This window comes from Mustelus asterias, unplaced genomic scaffold, assembly GCF_964213995.1.
Source record: "Mustelus asterias unplaced genomic scaffold, sMusAst1.hap1.1 HAP1_SCAFFOLD_959, whole genome shotgun sequence".
Lineage (NCBI taxonomy): Eukaryota > Metazoa > Chordata > Chondrichthyes > Carcharhiniformes > Triakidae > Mustelus > Mustelus asterias.
Genome location: NW_027590905.1, coordinates 23126 through 48942, shown reverse-complemented (window position 1 = coordinate 48942; position 25817 = coordinate 23126). Strand labels below are relative to the sequence as shown.

General features: G+C 46.2%; 1 protein-coding gene across 1 annotated transcript in view; it reads left to right on the top strand.

Moving 5' to 3' along the window:
* Positions 1 to 25097, top strand: part of LOC144487669 (C-Jun-amino-terminal kinase-interacting protein 3-like) — a gene marked incomplete at its 3' end in the record, with an annotated part of 60167 nt that extends 35070 nt beyond the window's left edge. Inside the window, exons 7-10 of the mRNA XM_078205750.1 lie at positions 19824 to 19968; positions 22907 to 23141; positions 24182 to 24287; positions 24979 to 25097. Of these exons, the coding sequence (XP_078061876.1) occupies positions 19824 to 19968; positions 22907 to 23141; positions 24182 to 24287; positions 24979 to 25097 (605 nt within the window). The remainder of the gene's footprint in view (positions 1 to 19823; positions 19969 to 22906; positions 23142 to 24181; positions 24288 to 24978) is intronic.
* Between the last annotated feature and the right edge of the window lie 720 nt (positions 25098 to 25817).

Genomic DNA, 25817 nt, shown 5'->3' with positions numbered 1-25817 from the left:
AAATCAACATGATGTCAATTATACTGCTTCAGTAACAATAAAGGACACCGGCTACAGACAACACGGTGCCGACAAAAAATCCTGCAGAGAAACATAATTAAAATATATTTCTTAAAGGTACAATATGGTCACAACCTGATCATCAGTTTCAGGGGAGAATTGTGCCAAATTTCAGATCAACTTTGTGGAGACTTCAATCCAATACAGTGTACCAAAAAATGCCAGCCTGCCTTCCTTTCGGATGGGGTATACTGTGGGGAAATGTGAGGTTATTCACCCTGGTCGGTGAAATAGAAAAACTGAACATTTGTTAAGTAGTGAGAAGCTGTTTGTTTGTGTTCAGAGGGATTTGGGTGTCCTTGCACAAAGAACACCAAATTAATATCTAGATACAGCAAGTAGTTGGGAAAGCAAATGGTATACTGGTTTTTAAGAACAAAGAAAGGTTACAGCAGAGGAACAGGCCCTTCGGCCCTCCAAGCCTGCGCCGATCATGATGCCTGCCTAAAATAAAACTGTGTGCACTTACGGAGTCCGTATCCTTCCATTCCCATCCTATTCATGTGTTTGTCTAGTTGCCCCTTAAATGCTGCTATCCTATCTGCTCCCACCACCTCCCCGGGCAGCGCGTTCCAGACATTCACCACCCTCTGTGTAAAAATATTTGCCTCTCACATCTCCTCTAAACTTTTCCCCACGCACCTTAACCGTATATCCCCTCGTACTTGACTTTTCTACCCTAGGAAAGAGCATCTGACTATCCACTCTGTCCATGCCACTCATAATTTTGTAAACCTTTATCAGGTCACCCCTCAACCTCCGTTGTTCCAGTGAGAACAAACCAGGTTTCTCCAATCTTTCCTCCTAGCTAATGCCTGCCCAGACCAAGCAACATCCTGGTAAACCTCTTCTGTACTCTTTCCAAAACATCCACATCCTTCTGGTAGTGTGGCGACCAGAATTGTACACAGTATTCTAAATGAGGCCTAACTAAGGCTCTGTACAGCTGCAGCATGACCTGCCAATTTTTATTCTCAATGCCCCGACCAATGAAGGCAAGCATGCTTGTATACTGCGCCCAGTTCTGGTCACCACACTACCAGAAGGAAGTGGAGGCTTTAGAGAGAGTGCAGAGGAGGTTTACCAGGATGTTGCCTGGTATGGAAGGGCTCAGTTATGAGGAGAGATTGGGTAAACTGGGGTTGTTCTCACTGGAAAGATGGAGGATGAGGGGTGACCTAATAGAGGTGTATAAAATTATGAAGGGCATAGATAGGGTGAATGGTGGGAAGCTTTTTCCCAGATCGGTGGTGACGTTCACGAGGGGTCATAGGTTCAAGGTGAAGGGGGGGAGGTTTAACACGTATATCAGAAGGACGTATTTTACACAGAGGGTGGTGGGGGCTTGGAATGCGCTGCCGGGCAAGGTGGTGGAGGCGGACACACTGGGAACGTTTAAGACTTATCTAGATAGCCACATGAATGGAGTGGGAATGGAGGGATGCAAAATAATGGTCTAGTTTGGACCAGGGAGCGGCGCGGGCTTGGAGGGCCGAAGGGCCTGTTCCTGTGCTGTATTGTTCTTTGTATATCTTCTTGACTATCTTATCCACTTGCGTTGCCACTTTCAGTGATTGTTTCAAAGACTTTAGAGCCTGAGAGTAAGGAAGTCTCATTGCACTTGTAACTGGGTTTTGGTGAAACTAGACCTGGAGTAGAGTGGTCAGTTTATGGTGTTCTCGTACGTTCAGAAGGATACACTTGCTTTAAGAAGGGGAGTAATAACAGTTCACTAGATTGGTTGCTGGGATAAGAGGGTTTTCCGATGAGGAAGATAACAGGTCACCTCATTGAAATTTATAAAATACTTGGGAGGGCTTTATAGGGTAAATGCTGAGGGGCAGGGAAGGTTTTAGCATTAGGAGTCATGATCTCAGAATAAGGGAGCGGCCACTTGAGACTTCGAGAAGGAGAAACTCCTTCAGGGAGGTTGTTTCCACTGGCGGGTGAAACTAGAACTAGGGAGCATGGCCTCAAAATAAGGGGAAGCAGATTTAGGTCTGAGTTGAGGAGGAACTTCTTCACACAAAGGGTTGTGAATCTGTTAAATTCCCTGCCCAGTGAAGCAGTTGAGGCTACCTCATTAAATGTTTTTAAGGCAAGAATAGATAAATATTTGAACAGTAAAGGAATTAAGGGTTATGGTGAGCGGGCGGGTAAGTGGAGCTGAGTCACAAAAAGATAAGCCATGATCTTATTGAATGGCGGAGCAGACTTGAGGGGCCAGATGGCCTACTCCTGCTCCTAGTTCTTATGTTCTTCCCTCGGAGCATTGTGAATCTTTGGAAGTGTCTATTCCAGACTCCAGAGAGCAAATGGGCGTTCAGTCATTCACTGTTCAAGGCTGAGATTGATAGACTTTGGGACTCTATGAGAATCAAGAGTACTGGGTCTGTGTGGGAAAGTAAAGCTGAGGTTGAGGAACGGAATTACCTCAGTACTGGCTTGATGGGCCGTATGGCCTACTCCTCCTGCTCTTGTTCTTTAAGGGCGGCATAGTGGTTAGCACTGCTGCCTCACAGTGCCAGGGACCTGGGTTCGATTCCTGGCTTGGGTCACTGTCTGTGTGGAGTTTGCACATTCTCCCCATGTCTGCGTGGGTTTCCTCCGGGTGCTCCGGTTTCCTCCCACAGTCTGAAAGACGTGCTGATTCGGTGCATTGGCCATGGTAAATTCTCCTTCAGTGTTACCCGAACAGGCACCGGAGTGTGGTGACTAGGGGAATTTCACAGTAACTTAATTACAGTGTTAATGTAAGTCTACTCATAAATAAACTTTACTTTATGTTCTTGTTCCTGTTTCCAGAGGTTTTAGCATCGGTCCCACGATGTCTTTTACTCGAGAATCAGAGGGGTAATATATAATCTGACATTCCCAGTGATTGAGAAAAGGCAGTTTTAACCCCTAAACATAGAATTCCCCAGTATTATCATTTCCTAATCCTTGGTCTCTCAGACCCTTGGGTAACATCTTGCTGTACAGCGCTGCAATGATTTTCAGGATTACTGTTCCGAGATACGCAGCACTACATTGAATTTTACAGCACAGAACCAGGCCATTGGGAGAACTACTTTTTGGTCGATGCTAATGTTCAACTTGGGCCTCCTTGCGTGTTCTTTATTTCATCTCAACTATCAACTTGTGCTTCTGTTCCTTTTTCTCTTATTGGACATGTGTGAGATTGTGGTCTATCCAAAACGTTTCAATGACTGTGAGGATCAGAGTTCCAAATGTCCAGTGCCTTCTGTAAACAGATTTTTGTCACTTCTGACGTAGTTACGTGATCAAAGTGAGAGTAGCTTTGAGGTAATTCTGGGTGTAAGTTGAGGCCCGTCTAGTGACTCGGCTATTCTCTGCGATTTTTCTCATTTGATTTGATTTATTATTATCACATGTATTAGTATACAGTGAAAAGTATTGTTTCTTGTGTGCTATACAGAGAAAGCATACCGTTCATATAGAAGGAAAGGACAGAGTACAGAATGTAGTGTTACAGTCATAAGATCATAAGACATAGGAGCAGAATTAGGCCACTCGGCCCATCGAGTCTGCTCCGCCATTCAATCATGGCTGGTATTTTTCTCATCCCCATTCTCTTGCCTTTTCCCCATAACTCCTGATCCCCTTATCAATCAAGAACCTATCTATCTCTGTCTTAAAGACACTCAATGACCCGGCCTCCACAGCCTCCTGTGGCAAAGAGTTCCACAGATTCATCACTGTCTGGCTGAAGAAATTCCTCCTCATCTCTGTTTTAAAGGATCGTCCCTTTAGTCTCAGGTTGAGCCCTCTGGTTCTAGTTTTTCCTACTAGTGGAAATATTCTCTCCACGTTCACTCTATCCAGGCCTCGCAGTATCCAGTCATAGTTAGGGTGTAGAAAAAGATCAAATTAATGCGAGGTAGGTCTATTCAAAAGTTTGATGGCAGCAGGGAAGAAGCTGTCCTTGAGTCGGTAAGTACGTGGCCATAGATTTTTGTATCTTTTTCCCAAAGGAAGAAGATGGAAGAGTATGTCCGCAGTGCGTGGGGTCCTTAATTATGCTGGCTGCTTTTCCAAGGCAGCGGGAAGTATAGACAGAGTCAATGGATGGGAGGCGGGACCTGGTCAGAGCACACAATCCTCATTTTCCACATTACATACAAGGTTCTGAAGGGGTTTGATTGGTGGATGCTGAGAGATTGTTTCCATTGGTTGGGGAGTCTAAAACACGGGGGGACAGGGGCACAGTCTCAGGGTAAGGGGCCAATCATTTAGCCCTCAGATGAGCAGAAAATGCTTCACTCAAGAGGGCTGTGAATCTTTGAAGTTCTCTACCACAGAGGGTTGCGGATGTTCCATTGTTGATTACATTTAAGACCAGGGTAGACAGATCTTTGGGGTCTCTGGGAATTGAGGGCAATGGGGACCGGGCAGGAAAGTGGAATTCGAGATCTCGGTCAGCTGTGATCATATTGATTTAAGGAGCAAGTTCTGTGGGCCGTGTGATCCATTCCTGCTCCTATTTCTTGTGTACATTAACCCCTGAAAATGAACGAGCCGAGCGTTTGCTACCGTCAGGTTAGCGGCTGGATTTAATATGCAAACCGTTCCGCTCACATTCTGACAACTCATTCTGTAACTGAGTCGCCGAACCAACACCCTTTAAAGGGGCGCATATTGGAAGGCTAAGTATGTTGCATTATCAGCTAGTTTTATCGATGGAGTTTCATAGGTCATTAGCGAAGAATGTAGAGCATTCTATAGAGAATAACTGGTAAATATATTGATGGGAGTTCTGCAAGAACAATATGTATTTGGCAATTAATAATACAACGAGAAATGGATTTTAGAAAGCTTGAAGAAGCTTAGATCAATGAGTAAACAAGGATATGAGTGTGTTCGTTTTTGCAAGCACTGCACAAAGTCTGTCAGATTTCTTAATAAGACCATAAGACAGGAGCAGAATTAGGCCACTCGGCCCATCGAATCTGCTCTGCCATTCAATCATGGCTGATATTTTTCTCGTCCCCATTCTCCTGCCTTAGCCCCATAACCCCTGATCCCCTTATCAATCAAGAACCTAACTATCTCTGTCTTAAAGACACTCAATGACCTGGTTTCCACAGTCTTCAGCGGCAAAGAGTTCCACAGATTCACCACTCTCTGGCTGAAGAAATTCCTCCTCATCTCTGTTTTAAAGGATCGTCCCTTTAGTCCAAGGTTGTGCCTTCTGGTTTTAGTTTTTCCTACCAGTGGAAGCAACTTCTCCACGTCCACTCTATCCAGCCTCGTGGTATCCTGTAAGTTTCAATAAGATCCCCCCATATCCTTCGAAACTCCAACAAATACAGACCCAGAGTCCTCCACCGTTCCTCATATGACAAGCTCTTCATTCCAGGAATCATTCTTGTGAACCTCCTCTGGACCCTTCCAAGGCCAGCACATCCTTCCTTAGATATGGGGCCCTAAATTGCTCACAATTCTCCAAATTGGGTCTGACCGGAGCCTTATACAGCCTTAGAAGTACATCCCTGCTCTTGTATTCTAGTCCTCTCAACATGAATGCTAACATCGCATTTGCCTTCCTAACTGCCGACTGAAGTTGCACATTAACCTTAAGAGAATCTTGAACAATGACTCCCAAGTCCCTTTGTGTTTCTGATTTCCTAAGCATTTCCCCATTTAGAACATAGTCCATGCCTCCATTCTTTCTTCCAAAGTGCATAACCTCACACTTTTCCACATTGTATTCCAGCTGCCACTTCTTTTCCCACTCTCCTAACCTGCAGGCCCCCTGCTTCCTCAATACTACCTTTCCCTCTACATATCTTTGTATCATCTGCAAACTTAGCAACAGTGCCTCCAGTTCCTTCCTCCAAATCGTTAATGTATATTGTGAAAAGTTGTGGTCCCAGCACTGACCCCTGAGGCACACCACTAGTCACCGGCTGCCATCCTGAAAAAGACCCCTTTATCCCCACTCTCTGCCATCTGCCAGTCAGCCAATCCTCTATCCATGCCAGGATCTTACCCATAACACCATGGGCTCTTAACTTATTTAACAGTCTCCTATGTGGCACCTTGTCAAAGGCCTTCTGGAAATCTAAATAAATCACGTCCACTGGTTCTCCTTTATCTAACTTCCTCGTTACTTCCTCAAAGAGCTCTAACAGATTTGTCAGACATGACCTCCCCTTGATGAAGCTGTGCTGACTCAGTCCTACTTTATCATGCACTTCCAAGTATTCCGCGATCCCATCTTTAATAATGGACACTAAAATCTTGCCAATGACCGAAGTCAGGCTAACCGGCCTATAATTTCCCGTCTGCTGCCTCCCTCCCTCCCTCCCTTAAACAGCGGTGTTACGTTAGCTACTTTCCAGTCCTCTGATACCCTCCCTGCCTCCAGTGATTCCTGAAAGATTATCACCAATGCCTCCACAATTTCCTCAGCTATCTCTTTTAGAACCCTGGGTGTAGTTCATCCACCTTCAGACCTTTCAGTTTCCCCAGAACTTTCTCCTTAGTGATGGCCAATATACTCACCTGTGCCCCTGATTCTCCTGGAGCTCTGGCATCCCACTGGTGTCTTCCACCGTGAAGACTGATTATTCAGTTCCTCTGCCATTTCTTTGTTTCCTATTATTACTTCTCCAGTCTCATTTTCCAGTGGTCCAATGTGTATTTTTGCCTCTCTCTTACCTTTTTTTATTGAAAAAACTCTCCCTACCTTCTTTTATATTACTAGCTAGCTTACACTCATATTTTGTCTTCTCCCCCCTTATTGCTTTTTTAGTTGTCTGCTCGCTTTTAAAGGCTTCCCAATCCTCTGGGTTCCCACTAATCCTTGTCACTTTGTATGCTTTTTCTTTTGCTTTTATGATGTCCTTGACTTCCCTCGTCAGCCATGGATGCCTCGTCCTCCCCTTAACATCCTCCTCCTTGGGATGAATTTCTGTTGTGCCGCCCGAATAACCCCCAAAAACTCCTGCCATTGCTGTTCCACTGTCTTCCCCGCTAGGCTCCCTTTCCAATCAACTCTGGCCAGCTCCTCCCTCATGTCTTTGTAGTTACCTTTATTTAATTGTAATACCATTACATCTGATTCCAGCTTCTCCCTCCCAAACTGCAGGGTAAATTCTATCATATTGTGGTCACTGCTCCCTAAGGATTCTTTCACCTTAAGTTCCCTAATCAAGTCAGCCTCATTACATGTCACCAAATCCAGAATTGCCTCTTCCCTAGTAGACTCCGTCACAAGCTGCTCCAAAAAAACCTTCTCTTAGACCTTCCACAAATTCCTTTTCTTGGGACTCACCACCGACCTGATTTTCCCAGTCCACCTGCACATTGAATTCTCCCATGATTATTGCAATATTGCCTTTTCTATCTCCTGATTTATTTTCTGCCCCACATCCTGACTACTGCTAGGGGGCCTGTACATAACTCCCATTAGGGTCTTTTTACCTTTGCGATTCCTCAACAATACCCACAGAGATTCTTGCTATCAATTTAACTTCATTCCTTACTAACAATGCAAACCCCATCCCTTTTGCCCATCTGCCTGTCCTTTGGATAGGACACATATCCTTGGATATTTAGATTCCAATCCTGATTCCCTTGCAGCCACGTCTCTGTGATGCCCACAACATCGTACCAGCCAATTGCAATGTGCGCAACAAACTCATTTACCTTGTCCCATATACTGCATGCATTTAGGTACAACACCCTCAGTCCTACATTGACCACCTCCCTTCTCATACTTGTCACCTTTTTTGCTCTGCCTGAGGTTAGATTCCTGCCATCTTCTATACACTCTGTTCTATTACATGGTCTGGAAACTTTACTAACCTCTCCTGAGCCCTCCGTTCCATTAACCTGCACTTCTACCCTCTCCTTTGATTTTCTAATTCTCCATACAAGCGAACCCCCCCCTTAGTTAAAAGTCCTATCTACAGCCCTAGTTATACGATTTGCCAGGACTCTGGTCCTAGCATGATTCAGATGAAGATCGTACCATTGGAACAGGTCCTCTCTTCCCCAATACTGGTGCCAATGTCCCATGAATTCAAATTCATTCCTCCCACACCAATCTTTGATCCATGCATTTACCTCCTTAATCTTATTGACCCTGTGCCAATTAGCTTGTGGCTCAAGTAATAATCCAGAGATTATTACCTTTTTGATTCTGCTTTTTAATTTAGCTCCTAGCTGTTCATACTCTCTTAGCAGGATGTTTATTCCTGTTCTACGTATGTCATTGGTACCTACGTGCATCATGACAACTGGATCTTTACCCTCCCACTTCAAGTTCCTCTGCAGCCCAGGTGAGATATCCCAAACCCGAGCACCAGGCAGGCAACACAACCTTTAGGATTCTCGATCCTGGTCACAGAGAACAGTGTCAATGCCCCTAACTATAATATCCCCAATTACGACTACATTTCTTTTTTCTCCTCCCACTTGAACGGCTCCCTGTACCACGGTGCCGTGGTCAGTTTTCTCATCCTTCCCTGCAGTACCCCTTCCCGTCCACACAGGGAGCAAGAATCTCGAACCTGTTGGACAAGTTCAGGGACTGAGGCTCCTGCAGTCCTACCTCGTGGATCCCTCTACCTGCCTCACTCGCAGCCTCCTGTCTCTGACCACTGGCCGAATTCAAGGTATTTAATCTAAGGGAAGAAAATGTTCTTGAGTCGGTTGGCACATGACCTCAGACTTTTGTATCTTTTTCTGGATGGAAGAAGGTGGAAGAGAGAATGTCCAGGGTGCGTGGGGTTCTTAATTATGCTGGCTGCTTTGCCGAGGCAGCGGGAAGTGTAGACAGAGTCAACGGATGGGAGGCTGGTTTGCGTGATGGATTGGGCTACATTCACGACCTTTTGTAGTTTCTTGCGGTCTTGGGTAGAGCAGGAGCCATATCAAGCTGTGATACAACCAGAAAGAATGCTTTCTATGGTGCATCTGTAGAAGTTGATGAGAGTCGGAGCTGACATGCCAAATTTCCTTGGTCTTCTGAGAAAGTAGAGGCATTGGTGGGCTTTCTTACCTATAGTGTCGGCATGGGGGGATCAGGGCAGGTTTTTGGTGATCTGGGCACCTAAAAACTTGAAGTTCCCGACTCTTTCTACTTCGTCCCCGTTGATGTAGACGGGACATGTTCTCATCTATGCTTCCTGAAGTCGATGACAATTTCCTTCGTTTTGTTGACATTGAGGGAGAGATTATTGTTGCCGCACCAGTTCACGAGCTTCTCTATCTCATTCCTGTACTCTGCCTCGTCATTGTTTGAGATCCGACCCACTATGGTGGTGTTGTCAGCACACTTGAAAATCGAGTTGAAGGGGAATTTGGCCACATAGTCATGGGTGTATAAGGAGCATAGTAGGGGGCTGAAAACACAGACTTGTGGGGCACCGGTGTTGAGGATGATCGTGGAGGAGGTGTTGTTGCCTATTCTTACTGATTGTGGTCTGTGGATTAGGAAGTTCAGAATCCAGTCGCAGAGGGGGAGCCAAGGCTCAGGCCACGGAGTTTGGAGATGAGTTTTGTAGGAATAATGGTGTTGAAGGCTGAGCTGTAGTCAATAAATAGGAGTCTGACATAGGTATCCTTGTAATCTGGGTGTTCCAGGGTTGAGTGCAGGGCCAGGGAGATGCCGTCTGCTGTGGACCTGTTGCGTCGGTAGGCAAACTGTAGTGGATCCAGGTAGTCTGGGAGGCTGGAATTGATTTGTGCCATGACTAGCCTTTCGAAACACTTCATAATGATGGATGTCAGAGCCACCGGCCGATAGTCATTAAGGCACGCTGCTTGGCTTTTCTTAGGCACCAGGACGATGGTCATCTTCTTGAAGCAGATAGGGACCTTAGATTGTTGTAAAGAGAGGTTGAAGATGTCTGCGAATGCCCCCGCCAGCTGATCCGCGCAGGATCTGAGTGCTCGTCCGGGTACCCCATCCGGGCCAGTGACTTTCTGTGGGTTGACCTTCAAGAAAGCTGCTCTGACATCTGCAATCGTGACCCCAGATACAGGTTCATCCAGGGTGGAGAGTGTGCTCTTGCTGACCTCTTGCTCAAAACGCGCATAGAATGCATTGAGCTCATCAGGGAGGGGTGCGTTGGAGTCGGCGATTTTACATGCCTTCATCTTGTAGCCTGTTATGTCTTGTAGACCTTTGTTTAACCAACAAATTAGGTTGTAGGAGTTTTGTGACCCTGCAACGCCACTGACCCCACGCCCAGCACTAACGCTCAGTGCTCAGCACTAATACATCCACTTATTTCCAAGTGGGAGTAAATCCTTGAAGAATCCTCTCCAATAATTTCCCTACCACTGACATCAGGCTCACCGGCCTGTAATTACTTGGATTATTCCTGCTACCCTTTTTAAACAAAGGAACAACATGGGCTATTCTCCAATCCTCTAGGACCTCCCCTGTAGCCAGTGAGGATACAAGGATTTCTCTCAAGGCCCCAGCAATTTCCTCCCTTGCCTCCTTCAGTGTTCTGGGGTATATCACATCAGGCCCTGGGGTCTTGTCTACCTTAATGTTTCTCAGGAACCCCAATACCTCCTTTTTGATCTCAACATGACTGAAGCTATCAACACACCCTTTCCCAGACACATCATCCAACAAGTCCTTCTCTTCGGTGAATACTGATGCAAAGTACTAATTTAATATCTCACCCATTTCCTCTGGCTCTACGCATAGATTCCCTCCCCTGTCCTTGAGTGGGCCAACCCTCTCCCTGGCTACCCTCTTGCTCTTGATATATGTATAAAAACACACACTGAGCCACTCCAACACACACACACTGAGCCACCGTCACACACACACACACTGAGCCACCCTCACACACACACACTGAGCCACACGCACACACTGAGCCACCCTCACACACACACACTGCGCCACCCTCACACACACACACTGAGCCACACGCGCACACACACACTGAGCCACACACACACACACACACACACACACTGAGCCACACGCGCACACACACACTGAGCCACCCACACGCACACACACACTGAGCCACACGCACACACACACTGAGCCACACGCACACACACACTGAGCCACACACACACACACACACACTGAGCCACACGCACACACACACACACTGAGCCACCCTCACACACACACACTGAGCCACACGCACACACACACTGAGCCACCGTCACACACACATTGAGCCACACACACACACTGAGCCACACACACACACACACACACTGAGCCACACACACACTGAGCCACACACACACACACACTGAGCCACACACACACACACACTGAGCCACATGCGCACACACACACTGAGCCACCCTCACACACACACACTGAGCCACACGCACACACACACACAGCCACACGCACACACACACTGAGCCACACGCACACACACACGAGCCACCCTCTCTCACACACACTGAGCCATGCACACACACACTGAGCCACCCTCACACACACACACACACACACTGAGCCACACGCACACACACACACACACTGAGCCACCCTCACACACACTGTAAATTCACTCATGGGATGTTGGCATCACTGCCAAGGTCAGCATTTATTGCCCATCGATAATTGTCTGGTAAAGGTTGGTAAAGGTGCTAGTGAACCACTGTGAACTGCTTCAGAATGCTGAAGGTATATTCTCAAAGCACTGATAGGTAGAGAGTTCCAGGATTTTGATCCAGCGATGATGAAGGAAGGGAGATCGAATTCCAAGTCAATTTGGGATTTAAAGTTTAAAGTTCATTTGTTTGTGTCGCAGGTAGACTTACATTAACACTGCAATGAAGTTACTGTGAAAATCCCCTCGTCGCCACACTCCACCTGTTCGGGTACACTGAGGGTGAAATTAGCACGACCAGTGCACCTAACCAGCCCATCTTTCGGACTGTGGGAGGAAACTGGAGCACCTGGAAGAAACCCACGCATACATGGGGAGAATGTGCAGACTCCACACGGACAGTGACCCAAGCCGGGAATCGTGCTTGGTTCCCTGGTACTGTAAGGCAGCAGTGCTAACCACTGTGCCATCCCAACTTTGACTTGGAGGGAAACCTGCAGTTGGTGACGTTCCAGTGCATCTACTGCCCTTGTTCTTCTGGATGGTAGAGGTTCTGGGTTTAGAAGCTGCTGTCATAAGGTTGTAAGATCATAAGAAATAGGAGCAGAATTGGCCATTTGGCCCATTGAACCTGCTGCATTATTCAATAAGATCTTGGTTGATCTAACTGTGGTCTCATCTTCGTTTTCCTGTGTGCTCCTCTTGATAACCCTTGACTCCATCGTTGATCAAAACTCTGTCTAACTCGGCCTTGAATATAGAATGCCTACAGTGCAGAAGGAGGCCATTCAGCTCATCGGGTCTGCACGGACCACAATCCCACCCAGGCCCTATCCCCATAACCCCATGCATTTACCCTAGCTCGTCCCCTTGACGTTAAGGGGCAATTTAGCATGGCTAATCCACCTAACCCGCACATCTTTGAACTGTGGGAGGAAACCGGAGCACCTGGAGGGAACCCATGCAGACGTGGGGAGAACGTGCAGACTCCACACAGTCAGTCAGCTCAGTCGGGAATCGAACTTGGGTCCGTGGCGCTGTGAGGCAGCAGTGCTAACCACTATGCCACCTTGTCGCCAACAATATATATTCCATAACCAAAATAGAAAATGCTGGAAAATCTCAGCAGGTCTGGCAGCATCTATAAGGAGAGAAAAGAGCTGACGTTTCGAGTCCATAGAACATAGAACAGTACAGCACAGAACAGGCCCTTCGGCCCACGATGTTGTGCCGAGCTTTATCTGAAACCAAGATCAAGCTATCCCACTCCCTATCAACCTGGTGTGCTCCATGTGCCTATCCAATAACTGCTTAAATGTTCCTAAAGTGTCTAACTCCACTATCACTGCAGGCAGTCCATTCCACACCCCAACCACTCTCTGCATAAAGAACCTACCTCTGATATCCTTCCTATATCTCCCACCACGAACCCTATAGTTATGCCCCCTTGTTATAGCCCCATCCACCCGAGGAAATAGTCTTTGAACGTTCACTCTATCTATCCCCTTCATCATTTTATAAACCTCTATTAAGTCTCCCCTCAGCCTCCTCCGCTCCAGAGAGAACAGCCCTAGCTCCCTCCACCTTTCCTCATAAAACCTACCCTCCAAACCAGGCAGCATCCTGGTAAATCTCCTCTGCACTCTTTCCAGCGCTTCCACATCCTTCTTATAGTGAGGTGACCAGAACGGCACACAATATTCCAAATGTGGTCTCACCAAGGTCCTGTACAGTTGCAGCATAACCCCACGGCTCTTAAACTCCAACCCCCTGTTAATAAAAGCTAACACACTATAGGCCTTCACAGCTCTATCCACTTGAGTGGCAACCTTTAGAGATCTGTGGATATGGACCCCAAGATCTCTCTGTTCCTCCACAGTCTTCAGAACCCTACCTTTGACCCTGTAATCCACATTTAAATTAGTCCTACCAAAATGAATCACCTCACATTTAAGTCCAAATTTTGGACTCACATTTTGAGTCCAAAGCTCAGATATATTCCATAACTCTGTCCCCACTTCCACTGGGGTAGAGAATTCCAAAGACTAACAATCCTCTGAGTGAAGAAATTTCTCCTTATCTCCGTCTTGAATGGGAGACCCTTATTTCTAAGCTGTGCTCCTTAATTCTAGATTCCTTTACGAGGAGTAATATCCTCTTAGTACCTACCTGCAAAGCCCTCTCAGCATCTGTTTCAATAAGATCACCTCCGATAAACTCCAATGGGTATAAGCCCAATCTACTCAACCTTTCTTCATGAGATTATCCCCTTCATCCCAGGAATTATCTTCGTGAGCCTTCTCTGAACTGCTTCTAAAGCGAGGGGAGGCAAGGGTAGTGGTATTATCGCTAGACTATTAATCCAGGAACTCAGCTAATGTTCTGGGGACCCGGGTTCGAATCCCGCCACGGCAGATGGTGGAATTTGAGTTCAGTAAAAAAAAATCTGGAATTAAGAATCTACCGATGACCATGAAACCATTGTCGATTGTCGGAAAAACCATCTGGTTCACTAATGTCCTTTTAGGGAAAGAAATCTGTCGTCCTTACCTGGTCTAGCCGACATGTGACTCCAGAGCCACAGCAATGTGGCTGACTCTCAACTGCTTTCTGAAATGGCCTCACAAGCCACTCAGTTCAAGGGCACCTAGGGATGGGCAATAAATGCTGGCGAAGCCAATGACACCCATGTCCCACGAATGAATAAAAACAAAGTATAGCTCTCCTTCAATAAGGAGTTGAAAACTGTACGCATTGCTCCAGGTGTGGTCTCGCCTATGCCATGTCGGTTGCAGCAAGACTTCCCTACTTTTACATTTGAATTACTGTTTTAATTACTTGTTGTACCTGCTAACTGATGATTCATGTACAAAGACACCCAGTTCCCACTGTACCGCAGCATTCTGCAGTCTCTCTGTTTTGATAATACTGTACTTTTCCATTCTTACTACTAAAGTGGACGACCTCAGATCTTCTCAAATTATACTCAGTGTCAATTTTTGCCCCCTCAAGTATTTCTCTTTCAGAAAACCATGTTGACTCTGATTGTTTTATGATTTTCTAAATGTCCTGCTACTACCTCCTTAAGGGATTCTAGCATCTTCCCAGTGACAACTGCTGATTGGCTTGTAGTCTCCTGCTTTCTGTCTTCTTTCTTGAATAGTGAATTGTAGGAGCTTCTTCAGAGGCTAAGTATTAAGCTGGCTTTCACCTGGAGGATTTCCTGTCTTAATTACGGCTCAGCTAACACAAAGACTCGCAGAGACAGTATTCTGGTTAATACGTTTCTTTATTATCCAGGCCTAACGAAAGCTGGAGGGTGATTTGGGGCAGTTCCAAACCACTCTGAAATTACATTTCTCTTGGTATTACAATTTTCCAAAGCCGTTTGCCCACCCCTCGGCTCACCCCAGCCGGGTATGAGCCAATCATTATTGGTATGGATTATTTACCTTGGCCAATAATATTTACCCTTTGACAGCATGGGAATACATGATTTTGTGGACTTTTAAGAGTCTTTTTCACAATCTTATGGTGCGTACCAGACAATTTTTATCTGGTGTAATGTAAGACCTATTCATTCGCCCGACTCAGATCTCCAGGACTGTCTGGAGTCCACACTGATAAGAGTTGCTTTCTCCCTTTGCTCAGTAGTATATTGTTCTGAAGAATGTGGTTCTTTTTACTTGACTACATCCCATCATGCCTTAGAGCAGTGTGTTTTTAGCCAAGGTGTATGCTTTTAATACAGAATATAATATGTCTTTCAAAAGTACATGTTGAAATCCTCTAACGGTGGTTATATGTGTCTCTATGCAAACAGTATCTTTGTAAAATATATTCACAAATACTTTGTGACTCCTCTATACTATATTCACTCTGATTGTTGGTCTTTTTTAGTCCTAAGTTATTCTAGACTCTCTCCTACATGAATCCATAGAATCTCCTTGGCTTGGCCATAGGAGACAGAGGGTAGCGGTCAAAGGGTCTTTTTCCGGCTGGAGGTCTGCGACCAGTGGTGTTCCGCAGGGCTCTGTACTGGGACCTCTGCTATTTGTGATATATATAAATGATTTGGAAGAAGGTGTAACTGGTGTTATCAGCAAGTTTGCGGATGACACGAAGATGGCTGGACTTGCGGATAGAGATGAGCATTGTCGGGCAATACAGCAGGATATAGATAGGCTGGAAAATTGGGCGGAGAGCTGGCAGATGGAATTTAATCCGGATAAATGCGAAGTGATGTATTTTGGAAGAAATAATGTAGGGAGGAGTTATACAATAAATGGCAGAGCCATCAAGAGTATAGAAACACAGAGGGACCTAGGTGTGCAAGTCCACAAAACCTTGAAGGTGGCAACACAGGTGGAGAAGGTGGTGAAGAAGGCATATGGTATGCTTGCCTTTATGGGATGGGGTATAGAGTATAAAAGCTGGAGTCTGATGATGCAGCTGTGTAGAACGCTGGTTCACATTTGGAGTACTGGTCGCCACACTACCAGAAGGACGTGGAGGCGTTAGAGAGAGTGCAGAGAAGGTTTACCAGGATGTTGCCTGGTATGGAGGGTCTTAGCTATGAGGAGAGATTGGGTAAACTGGGGTTGTTCTCCCTGGAAAGACGGAGAATGAGGGGAGATCTAATAGAGGTGTACAAGATTATGAAGGGGGTAGATAGGGTGAACGGTGGGAAGCTTTTTCCCAGATCAGAAGTGACGATCATGAGGGGTCACGGGCCCAAGGTGAGAGGGATGAAGTATAACTCAGATATTAGAGGGATGTTTTTTACACAGAGAGTGGTGGGGGCCTGGAATGTGCTGCCAAGTAGGTTGGTGGAGGCAGACACGCTGACATCATTTAAGACTTACCTGGATAGTCACATGAGCCGCCTGGGAATGGAGGGATACAAACGATTGGTCTAGTTGGACCAATGCGCGGCACAGGCTTGGCGGGCCGAAGGGCCTGTTTCCTGTGCTGTACTGTTCTTTGTTCTTTGTCCAGTGCAGATGGAGGCCATTTGGCCCATCGAGTCTGCACTGACTCTCCAAAGGAGTATGGTACCTAGGCCAACTCCCCTGCCCTATCCCTGTAACCCAACACTTTTAGCATGGCTAATCCACCTAACCTGCACATCTTTGGACTGTGGGAGGAAACCGGAGCACCCGGAGGAAGCCCACGCAAACATGGGAAGAACATGCAAACTCCCAAGCCCGGAGTCAAACCTGGGTCCCTGACGCTGTGAGGCAGCCGTGCTAACCACTGTGCTGCCCATGGTGTTACATTTGCGGTTTTCCAATCCCCTTGGACCTTTCCAGAATCTGTAGAATTTTGGAACATTCCAAACGAGGAATCTACTTTCTCTGCAACCTTCTCAGACCCTAACCTTGTGACTCTAACCATGTGAAGATGCAGGCCCTCACATCCAGGGGACCTGTCAGCCTTTAATCCTATCAGCTTTCTGAATACATTTTCTCTCGTGATTGTGTTCAGTTCCTCTCTCCCTTTCACCCCTTGATTTTCTACTAACTCTGAGATGATTTTTCTGCCTTCCACTGTGAAAACAGATAGGTGGCACATAATGGCATACGGTGGAGCTTTGACAAAGGGTCCTCTGGACTCGAAACATCAGCTCCTTTCTCTCCTTACAGATGCTGCCAGACCCGCTGAGATTTTCCAGCATTTTCTCTTTTGGTTTCAGATTTCAGCATCCGCAGTAATTTGCTTTTATCATTCTTGTGAATCTCCTCTGGACCCTTTCCAAGGCCAGCACATCCTTCCTTAGGTATGGGGCCCAAGACTGCTCACAATACTCCAAATGGGGTCTGACCAGAGCCTTATAAAGCCTCAGAAGTACATCCCTGCTCTTGTACTCTAGCCCTCCCGACATGAATGCTAACATTGCATTTGCATTTTCTCTTTTGGTTACGGTGGCACAGTGGTTAGCACTGCTGCCTCACAGACAATACACATCTCTTTAACCTGTGTTGAATGCTCCCTCCACCCACATTGTCTGTACCTTTAAGACCTGGCTGGCTGCAGAGATTTGCATTCTAATTAGTATTCTGTAACTTGATTTCTGTGTCTGTGCACTGTTGGAGAACAGATATCCACTCCATCTGACGAAGGAGCTGTGCTCCGAAAGCTTATGGTATCTGCTACCAAATAAACCTGTTGGACTTTAACCTGGTGTTGTGAGACTTCTTACTGCCTCACAGTGCCAGGCATGATGTGGAGATGCCAGCGTTGGACTGGGGTAAACACAGTAAAAAGTCTCACAACACCAGGTTAAAGTCCAACAGGTTTATTTGGTAGCAAAAGCCACTAGCTTTCGGAGCGCTGTTCCTTCGTCAGGTAAGTGGGAGTTCTGTTCACAAACAGCATTCCAACCATTATTTTGTAAATTGAGTTTGTGTCTTTATATGCCCTGTTTGTGAACAGAACTCCCACTTACCTGACGAAGGAGCTCCGCTCCGAAAGCTAGTGGCTTTTGCTACCAAATAAACCTGTTGGACTTTAACCTGGTGTTGTGAGACTTCTCACAGTGCCAGGGACCAGGGTTCCATTCCTGGCTTGGGTCACTGTCTGTGTGGTGTTTGCATGTTCTCCCTGTGTCTACGTGGGCTTCCTCCGGGTGCTCCGGTTTCCTCCCACAGTCCAAAGAAGTGCGGGTTAGGTGGATTGGCCGTGCTAAATTGCCCCTTAGTGTCAGGAGGACTAGGTAGGGTAAATGCATACGGTTATGGGTCTAGGGCCTGGGTGGGATTGTGGTCTGTGCAGACTCAATGGGCCGAATGGCCTCCTTCTGCACTGTAGAAATTCTATGATTCTATGAAAATACTTATTCAAAGTCTCTGCCATTTCCTTGTTTCCCATTATTAATTCCCTCACCCTTTTGCCTTCTAAAGGACAGATGCTCACCTAAGCAACTCTTTTCCTTTTTAAATACTTGTAGATGCCTTCTCATCTGGTTTTTATACAAAATTTTTGAAAGACCCCCATCACACTCTGGATGCCAAAGTATCAAAACTTTCAAAAGGAGAAAGGAATGTTGTTGTTTTCTGACCTGGAGCTGGAAACTTCGAAGCATCTGGCAGTCCACAGACTCTCCTTAGCTGGGATGAGAAACTCCAAATCCTACTCTTCGATTCGGGAATTCGGGAATTTCACCCTTTTCCTCCCCCTCTCTATGGTCCTTTGCTTCTCTTCGCATGTATATAAATCTGGAAAGGTCACGTTCTGTTGTTAGTAGAAACATAGAAACATTAAAAAAAATAGGAGCAGGAGGAGGCCATTTGGCCCTTCGAACCTGCTCCGCCATTCAATATGATGATCATCCAACTCAACAGCCTGATCCTGCATTCAGGTAATTTTAGTGACTTGATGTAAATGTATCGGCTGGCCCACAGTCTTGATGGTATTAGGAGGTAAACAAAGAGAAAACTTCTATTTCCATCCCTTTGAAATCTAACATTTTGTTTGTAGAAAACAGAACCGCACCAGGGCGTGAGACCAGACTGAGAACACTGTCTCTCTCTGCCACTCTGAGGAGTGGGCACTGTGGAAATTCACAGTCCTCCACATTCACTGCTGCATTCAGTAGAGAAATTAAGTGATGTCTTAATGTTATTCCACTCCAGTGATTATCTGAGTGTTCCTGATGATCCTGTTTTCTCATATTTTGCGATACTATTGTGGAAAGTTTGAACGTGTTGTATGTATCTACCGATTATTAATAGCTGAATAAAAGTTTTAAAGTTTATTTATTCATGTCACAAGTAGGCTTACATTAACACTGCAATGAAGTTACTGTGAAAATCCCTTAGTCGCCACACTCCGACGCCTGTTCGGGTACACTGAGGGAGAATTTAGCATGGCCAATGCACCTAACCAGCACGTCTTTCGAACTGTGGGAGGAAACCGGAGCACCTGGAGGAGAATGTGCAGACTCCGCACAGACAGTGACCCAAGCCGGGAATCGAACTCCGGTCCGTGGCGCAGTGAGGCACCCATGCTAGGCGCAGTGTGCCACCGTCTAGAAACCATTGAAGTGATTTGTGTCTATGTTGAGGTTCACAATGGCAAATCTACGTGGTCATAATGGTTAAACAACAGCCTGAATATTTATGAAGGATGTGTGAATTGGTGATGAATAGGAAACTTCAATTGCACATTGTTGCTCTTTCCTAGTAGGAAGGAACCGCCGAATACTCTGGGCCTGTTCCCTGTGTTGGACGGGAATCTCCGCGGGCAGCAAGTTGGTCGTATCACTCCCGGCTCTGACAACTGGCACCTGAGCGATCTAAGCCAGCCCCCATCTAACTGTAGCCTGAAGGTGAGTGAGTCTGGGGCACACCTGAGCCAATGAGTCAACTAGACCTTCGCCCCCATTAGAAAACTCTGTGCAGTTAGGAGCGGAAATGGCACGGTTTTATTGTTTAACATTCTCCCCTCTTTATCTCAGTGCCTGTTGTGGCTTACAGTATCTCCCCAGACACTGGGATTGTCCGGGTTGTGGGCAGCCTTTATGTTCTGAGATGAAGTGACAGGAGGGAGAGTGGGCTGTGTGGCTAGTATGCATTTTCCTTTTTCCATCTCGAGTTCCTTCCTGGCCTATAGTGATTGAACCGTGGACAATCTTAACAGATAACTGCAGCCGATGCAATGCATTTTTCAGCTCTATTTTGACCAATAACTCTGAAATTGCACATTATATGGCAGTTGTCTATATATCTCCCGCTTACATTCCCCTGTAACTACAAGGTGCATACAAAAGGTGAAATATAATCTGGTCCATGGATGCAGGTGGGTTGGGAGGGTAGGCAGGAGTGAAATGCCTTTTAGCTTCTTGACTTCCTGCCATTCAGGCAGGAAAGGTCGAGGGTGGCCTTCCTGCCCAGAGGCCAGTTGAGAACCTTTAAATGGCCAACGAGAGGTCATAGAATCCATAGAATCCCTACACTGCAGAAGGAGGCCTTTCGGCCAATTGAGCCTGCATCGATCCCGGCTTAGCTCACTGTCATGTGGAGTTTGCACATTCTCCCCATGCCTGCGTGGGTTTCCTCCTGGTGCTCCGGCTTCCCCTCTCAGTCCAAAGATGTGCGGGTTAGGTGGGTTGGCCACACTAAATTGCCCCTTAGTGTCAGGGGGGGCTAGCTAAGGTAAATGCATGGGTTTGTGGGGATAGGGCCTGGGTGGGATTGTGATCAGTGCAGACTCGATGGGCCGAATGGCCTCCTTCTGCACTGTAGGATTCTATGACCACAATCCCACCCAGGCCCTGTCCCCACAACCCCATGTATTTACCCTAGCTAGTCCCCCTGACACTAAGGGGCAATTTAGCACATCTTTGGAGTGTGGGAGGAAACCAGAGCAGACACGGGGAGAAGGTGCAGATTCCACACAGGTAGTGACCCCAAGCCGGGAATCGAACTTGGGTCCCTGGCGCTGTGAGGCAGCAGTGCTAACCACTGTGCCACCCTACCTATAGGTGGAGTTCCCTATCTTTCTACTGGGTTATCTGTCTGGTTATCTGGAATCCCCATCTCTCTCCTGGAAATCTTGAGTTTCCTTTTAGTCTGTCGGGGGAGTCTGCAGTGTCTCTGTGACTGGGTAACCTGAGAAGGAATTTGCTTTTGATGTCCAAATTTCCTTGTGGTGCACACGGGTATCTGCATCTGGTGCCCCAATTCTCTTTGCCTAGTGGAGATTCCACCTATTTTCGTTAGGCTCTGAGCTCGATTCTCTCCGAAGACTGCTGTGTTCATTGCCATTGCCATTGTTCCCTAAGTGTTGGCAGTGTCAATAATGTCAAAGCTTCAAGCAAGATCCTTTTAATTAGACAAGGTGATCCTTTCAGGGAAGGAATCCATTATAGTCCATTTTATAAGTAGAAGATGGAGATTTAGGTCAATTTCTTTATTACATCTGGGTAACAATTAATGCTACTGGGAGCCAAATGCATCCCCTGTTAGCTGCCATGAAGGCCAGAAACTGCACCGGGATGTGGACACCACCGATTCCCGGTCCCGTGTGAGGATTTCTTCTTCTGCCACAAACAAAAGGAACCTGAGTGAAAGGGATGGGGCTGAGATGGGAGCTTGGGGTAAAGTTTGAGGCTGGGTGACTGGAGTGAGAAGAGGTGTACTGGCCTCCTGCAGGGTGGAAGCGGGATCCAATGCAGGAAGTGGGCTTGGATTATAGCCTGGACCTTGAAGATGGAAGGCATGGAGTTTTTTAAAAAAATGGTGTCACTGTTTTTATTTTGCACTGTTTCTGGCAGGAAGCCTTACAACAATTACAACTTGTTCGCAACTAAATCTGGTATGTGTCCAACTCACCTTTTACGCATTTTGGAATAGACGCTATGACACACATAAACCATGTCATGAGATTAAAGCTTCCTATGCATGCTGATTTGTTATCACGTTGAAACTTTTAAAGTTTGTTTATTAGTGTCACAAGTAGGCTTACATGAACACTGCAATGAAGTTATTGTGAAAATCCTCTAGTCGCCACACTCCGGTGCCTATTTGGGTACACTGAGGGAGAATTTAGCATGGCCAGTGCACATGCGGGACTGTGGGAGGAAACCGGAGCACCCGGCGGACACCCATGCAGACATGGGGAGAATGTGCAGACTCCACACAGACAGTGACCCAAGCCGGGAATCGAACCCGGGTCCCTGGCGCTGTGAGGCAGCAGTGCTAACCACCGTGCCAACCATAACTTGATTTGATTTGATTTATTATTGTCACATGTATTAACATACAGTGAAAACTATTGTTTCTTGCTCGCTATACAGACAAAGCATACCGTTCATAGAGAAGGAAAGAAGAGAGTGCAGAATATTGTGTTACAGTCATAGCTAGGGTGTAGAGAAAGATCAACTTAATGCGAGGTAGGTCCATTCAAAAGTCTGACAGCAGCAGGGAAGAAGCTGTTCTTGAGCCGGTTGGTATGTGACCTCAGACTTTTGTATCTTTTTCCCAAAGGAAGAAGGTGGAAGAGAGAATGTCCGGGGTGCATGGGGTCATTAATTATGCTTCCTTAATTATAACTTCAACTTCAAACCCCTGTTAGTCAACTATTTTGACTAGTTATCAATCCTAAGTAGTTCCTGCTCTGTTCCAGTGGCAGGCTTGAGACCCTTTTGTGTTTTGATACTTTGAGATAGGTTGAGTCTCAGATTAATCCTGAGCCTTGCTGGCCACAATCTCCTTTATCGTTGGCGATTGCGACTCGTGATTGCGACTCTCTTTGTCTCGGGTCAGGATGATACCTCGGAGTCTGGCCAATCGTCTGCTGCTGCCACCCCGAGTACCACAGGAACCAAGTCCAACACCCCGACATCGTCCGTACCTTCTGCAGCTGTCACTCCACTAAATGAAGTAGTCAATCCAATCTACAACGGGGACAGCAAGGTCAAGAACCAGCGAAAGCGGCCGAAAGGTAATAGCAGAAACATGGAAGTCCAGGTCACCCAGGAGATGAGGAACGTCAGCATAGGTGAGAGATTGCTCCTCTTCCCTCATTTATCCGTGCTCGTTGAATTGAGGATTGGCAGTGCCGAGCACGGGAACATTTTCCAGTGTGAATCGGAGTTGTAGTGCCCGGGACCACAGGTTCAGGGTGGGCTGAGTTTGGTTACAGGGTGAGCTAGCCTCATCCGTCTTACTCTGCTGCGTTAGGTTACTGCCTGGTAATAACTCCCCGACATCCATTGAAACCCTACGATTAAATTTCTGTCCTGCATTTACATATATACACGTAGCCGTGCATATCAACGCCTATACTTAGACCCATTGATTAATTTAGGTTGCTACTTCTTTTCACTCTTGGCTGTTCATTACGATGTAACTCACAATACAAAATTGGGTTGTAATACTTTTCTGTCAGTCATCAGATCAGTCTATTAGCAGCCAAATTATAGATCTAGAGTTACTCTAGAATGTCACTTTTACATTCTGATATGCTGACACTCCTCAATGTAACACTCACATTGTTAATAAAGTCCATATCTTTTTGTGACCTACTTTGAGCCTATATCATTACCTATAGCACAATCTGATACATTCTGTGTTTTATTATGTAAACATTTGTTGTTATTAGTGGGTGAACACTCAATGGAAAGGGATTTAGATTTGTTGGGGGTTGCGAAATGGGCCATCCACCCACAGAGCACCCCACACAGTTTAACTTTTCATTGAAGCCATCCCCAGTGTGTTTGTATGATGCTATTTCATTGGTTCCTGCTTATGATAACTGGGGTAAAATGGCAAACTCCAGAACGTCGTGTGAACGTATTCGGTAATAATCACAAGTCTTGTAACTCTCTGCCATATAACTCACTGTGTGATATACTACTTCTTTCAATATCCCACCCAGATGCACCCTGCATTCCATATCAGTAAGTAATCCTTCAGTCTAACACTCTGATATCCCTGGTTTAACCTTAGTTCAGTATTGCTTCACAGAACATTGATGGTCAGTAGTTTAGCAGCCCATCCTTACCATGAAATTAATTGCGTCCTTGAAATCCTTTGCAGGAATGGGGAGTAGCGATGAGTTGTCTGACCTTCAGGAGATTATTGATTCCACCCCAGAGCTTGATATGTGTCAAGATCCACAGTTCGAAGGACGTGGAGGCAACAGGTAGTTCCTCGGTTCCAACCTTATAGTGATGGGCAGCGCCAGTTGATGGGGGCGGTGTGTTAGGATAATGGGGTTGGGGTTCCTCACACACGAAAAGTATTTGGACAGTTCCAAGGGTAAATGGGTGTAGAGGGATATGGGCCAAACACGGGCAATTGGGACTAGCGTAGTGGTAAAAACTGGGTGGCATGGACAAGTTGGGCCGAGTGGCCTCCTTCTGCACTGTAGGATTATGTGATTTCCTGCATTCCATCAGTAAGGCAGTTACCACGTCAATGTGGTTACCTCTACAATCACCTCCATTCAGTAATACCATCAGTTTCTCCACATAAGGATTGAAACAGGTTATAAAAAAGGCTAATGGCTGATCTCAGCAATAGCCTAGCTGATGAGGAGAATGGGATCCGAGGCAGGTGTCCTTGCTCTTGTTAATTTTTCTTGTGCAATTTGGAGATGGCGGCAGTAATTTTCTCCTGCTCACATTGAAAGACCGGGGGGGTGTGTAAATCTTGCCCAGAAAAGTAACACGATTTGGAGATGGCAGTACGTGCGATGCATGCCCGCCCCCACTCAGCACAATGTGGTGGGTTGCCCTGTGATGCTTGTCTCGGGACCCTGGGTCGGGTGTGTAAGTCTGCTGTGTAAGGCTAATTCCTGCACTAATCCGACTGTTGTAAATTGGATAATTCAGCCCCACGCAAGGAATTGTAAATAAGGCATTCGGGATAAACACGGATTCACTGTACCATGAACTTTCCACTGCTGGGTCAGAAGTCATCGGGGATGTGGACGAGGGGGCAGATCTACTCGGTAAGTCAAGCACGGGCAAGTTTGATGGGATTGGATTTGTAAACTGGCATTGATGTTTTTGAAAAAAATCATGATAACAAGTAGAAATCCCAAATGATTTTCAGTCTGTCTAAGTCGAGGCATCAATTGCAATTTACAAAGTGCCAGATTCTTCAGTGGCTCAACAAAATATTTTCCCTTTTTAACCAGACGTAAAACATTTTATTTTAAAGATTTAATGAAAAAGATGAAATGAAGTTTGTCCTTTGCAATTTCTACCAAAAGAGTTAATTATTTTTCTTCACAATGCTGAGTGTTTCTTTCAGACCAGGTGCAGGATCGTAGGCAGACAAGGCAAACGCAGCTCTGTAACTGGAAATTCATTCGGATGGCCTGATCTATCTCCATCTCCCAATCTTCCCTTCTCTTTCTCTCAGGAAGTACTTTGCTTCCACGCTCTCCATCTCTAATGATGACGTGGTTGAGTTCAGTGGGAGTTCATGTGGGGGTCAGTGATGCCAACTGACCGTTCCGCAGTTCAGTAATATTTTATTATTGTTCGGCCTTCAGTCAGTTTTGTTTAACAGGTTTATTTTGGAGCTTTCGGAGCTCTGCTCCTTCCTCAGGTGAGTCCGAAAGCTCGTGAATCACCTGAGGAAGGAGCGGCGCTCTGAAAGTTTGAGATTCCAAATAAACCTGTTGGACTTTAACCTGATGTTGTGAGACTTCTTACTGTGCCTA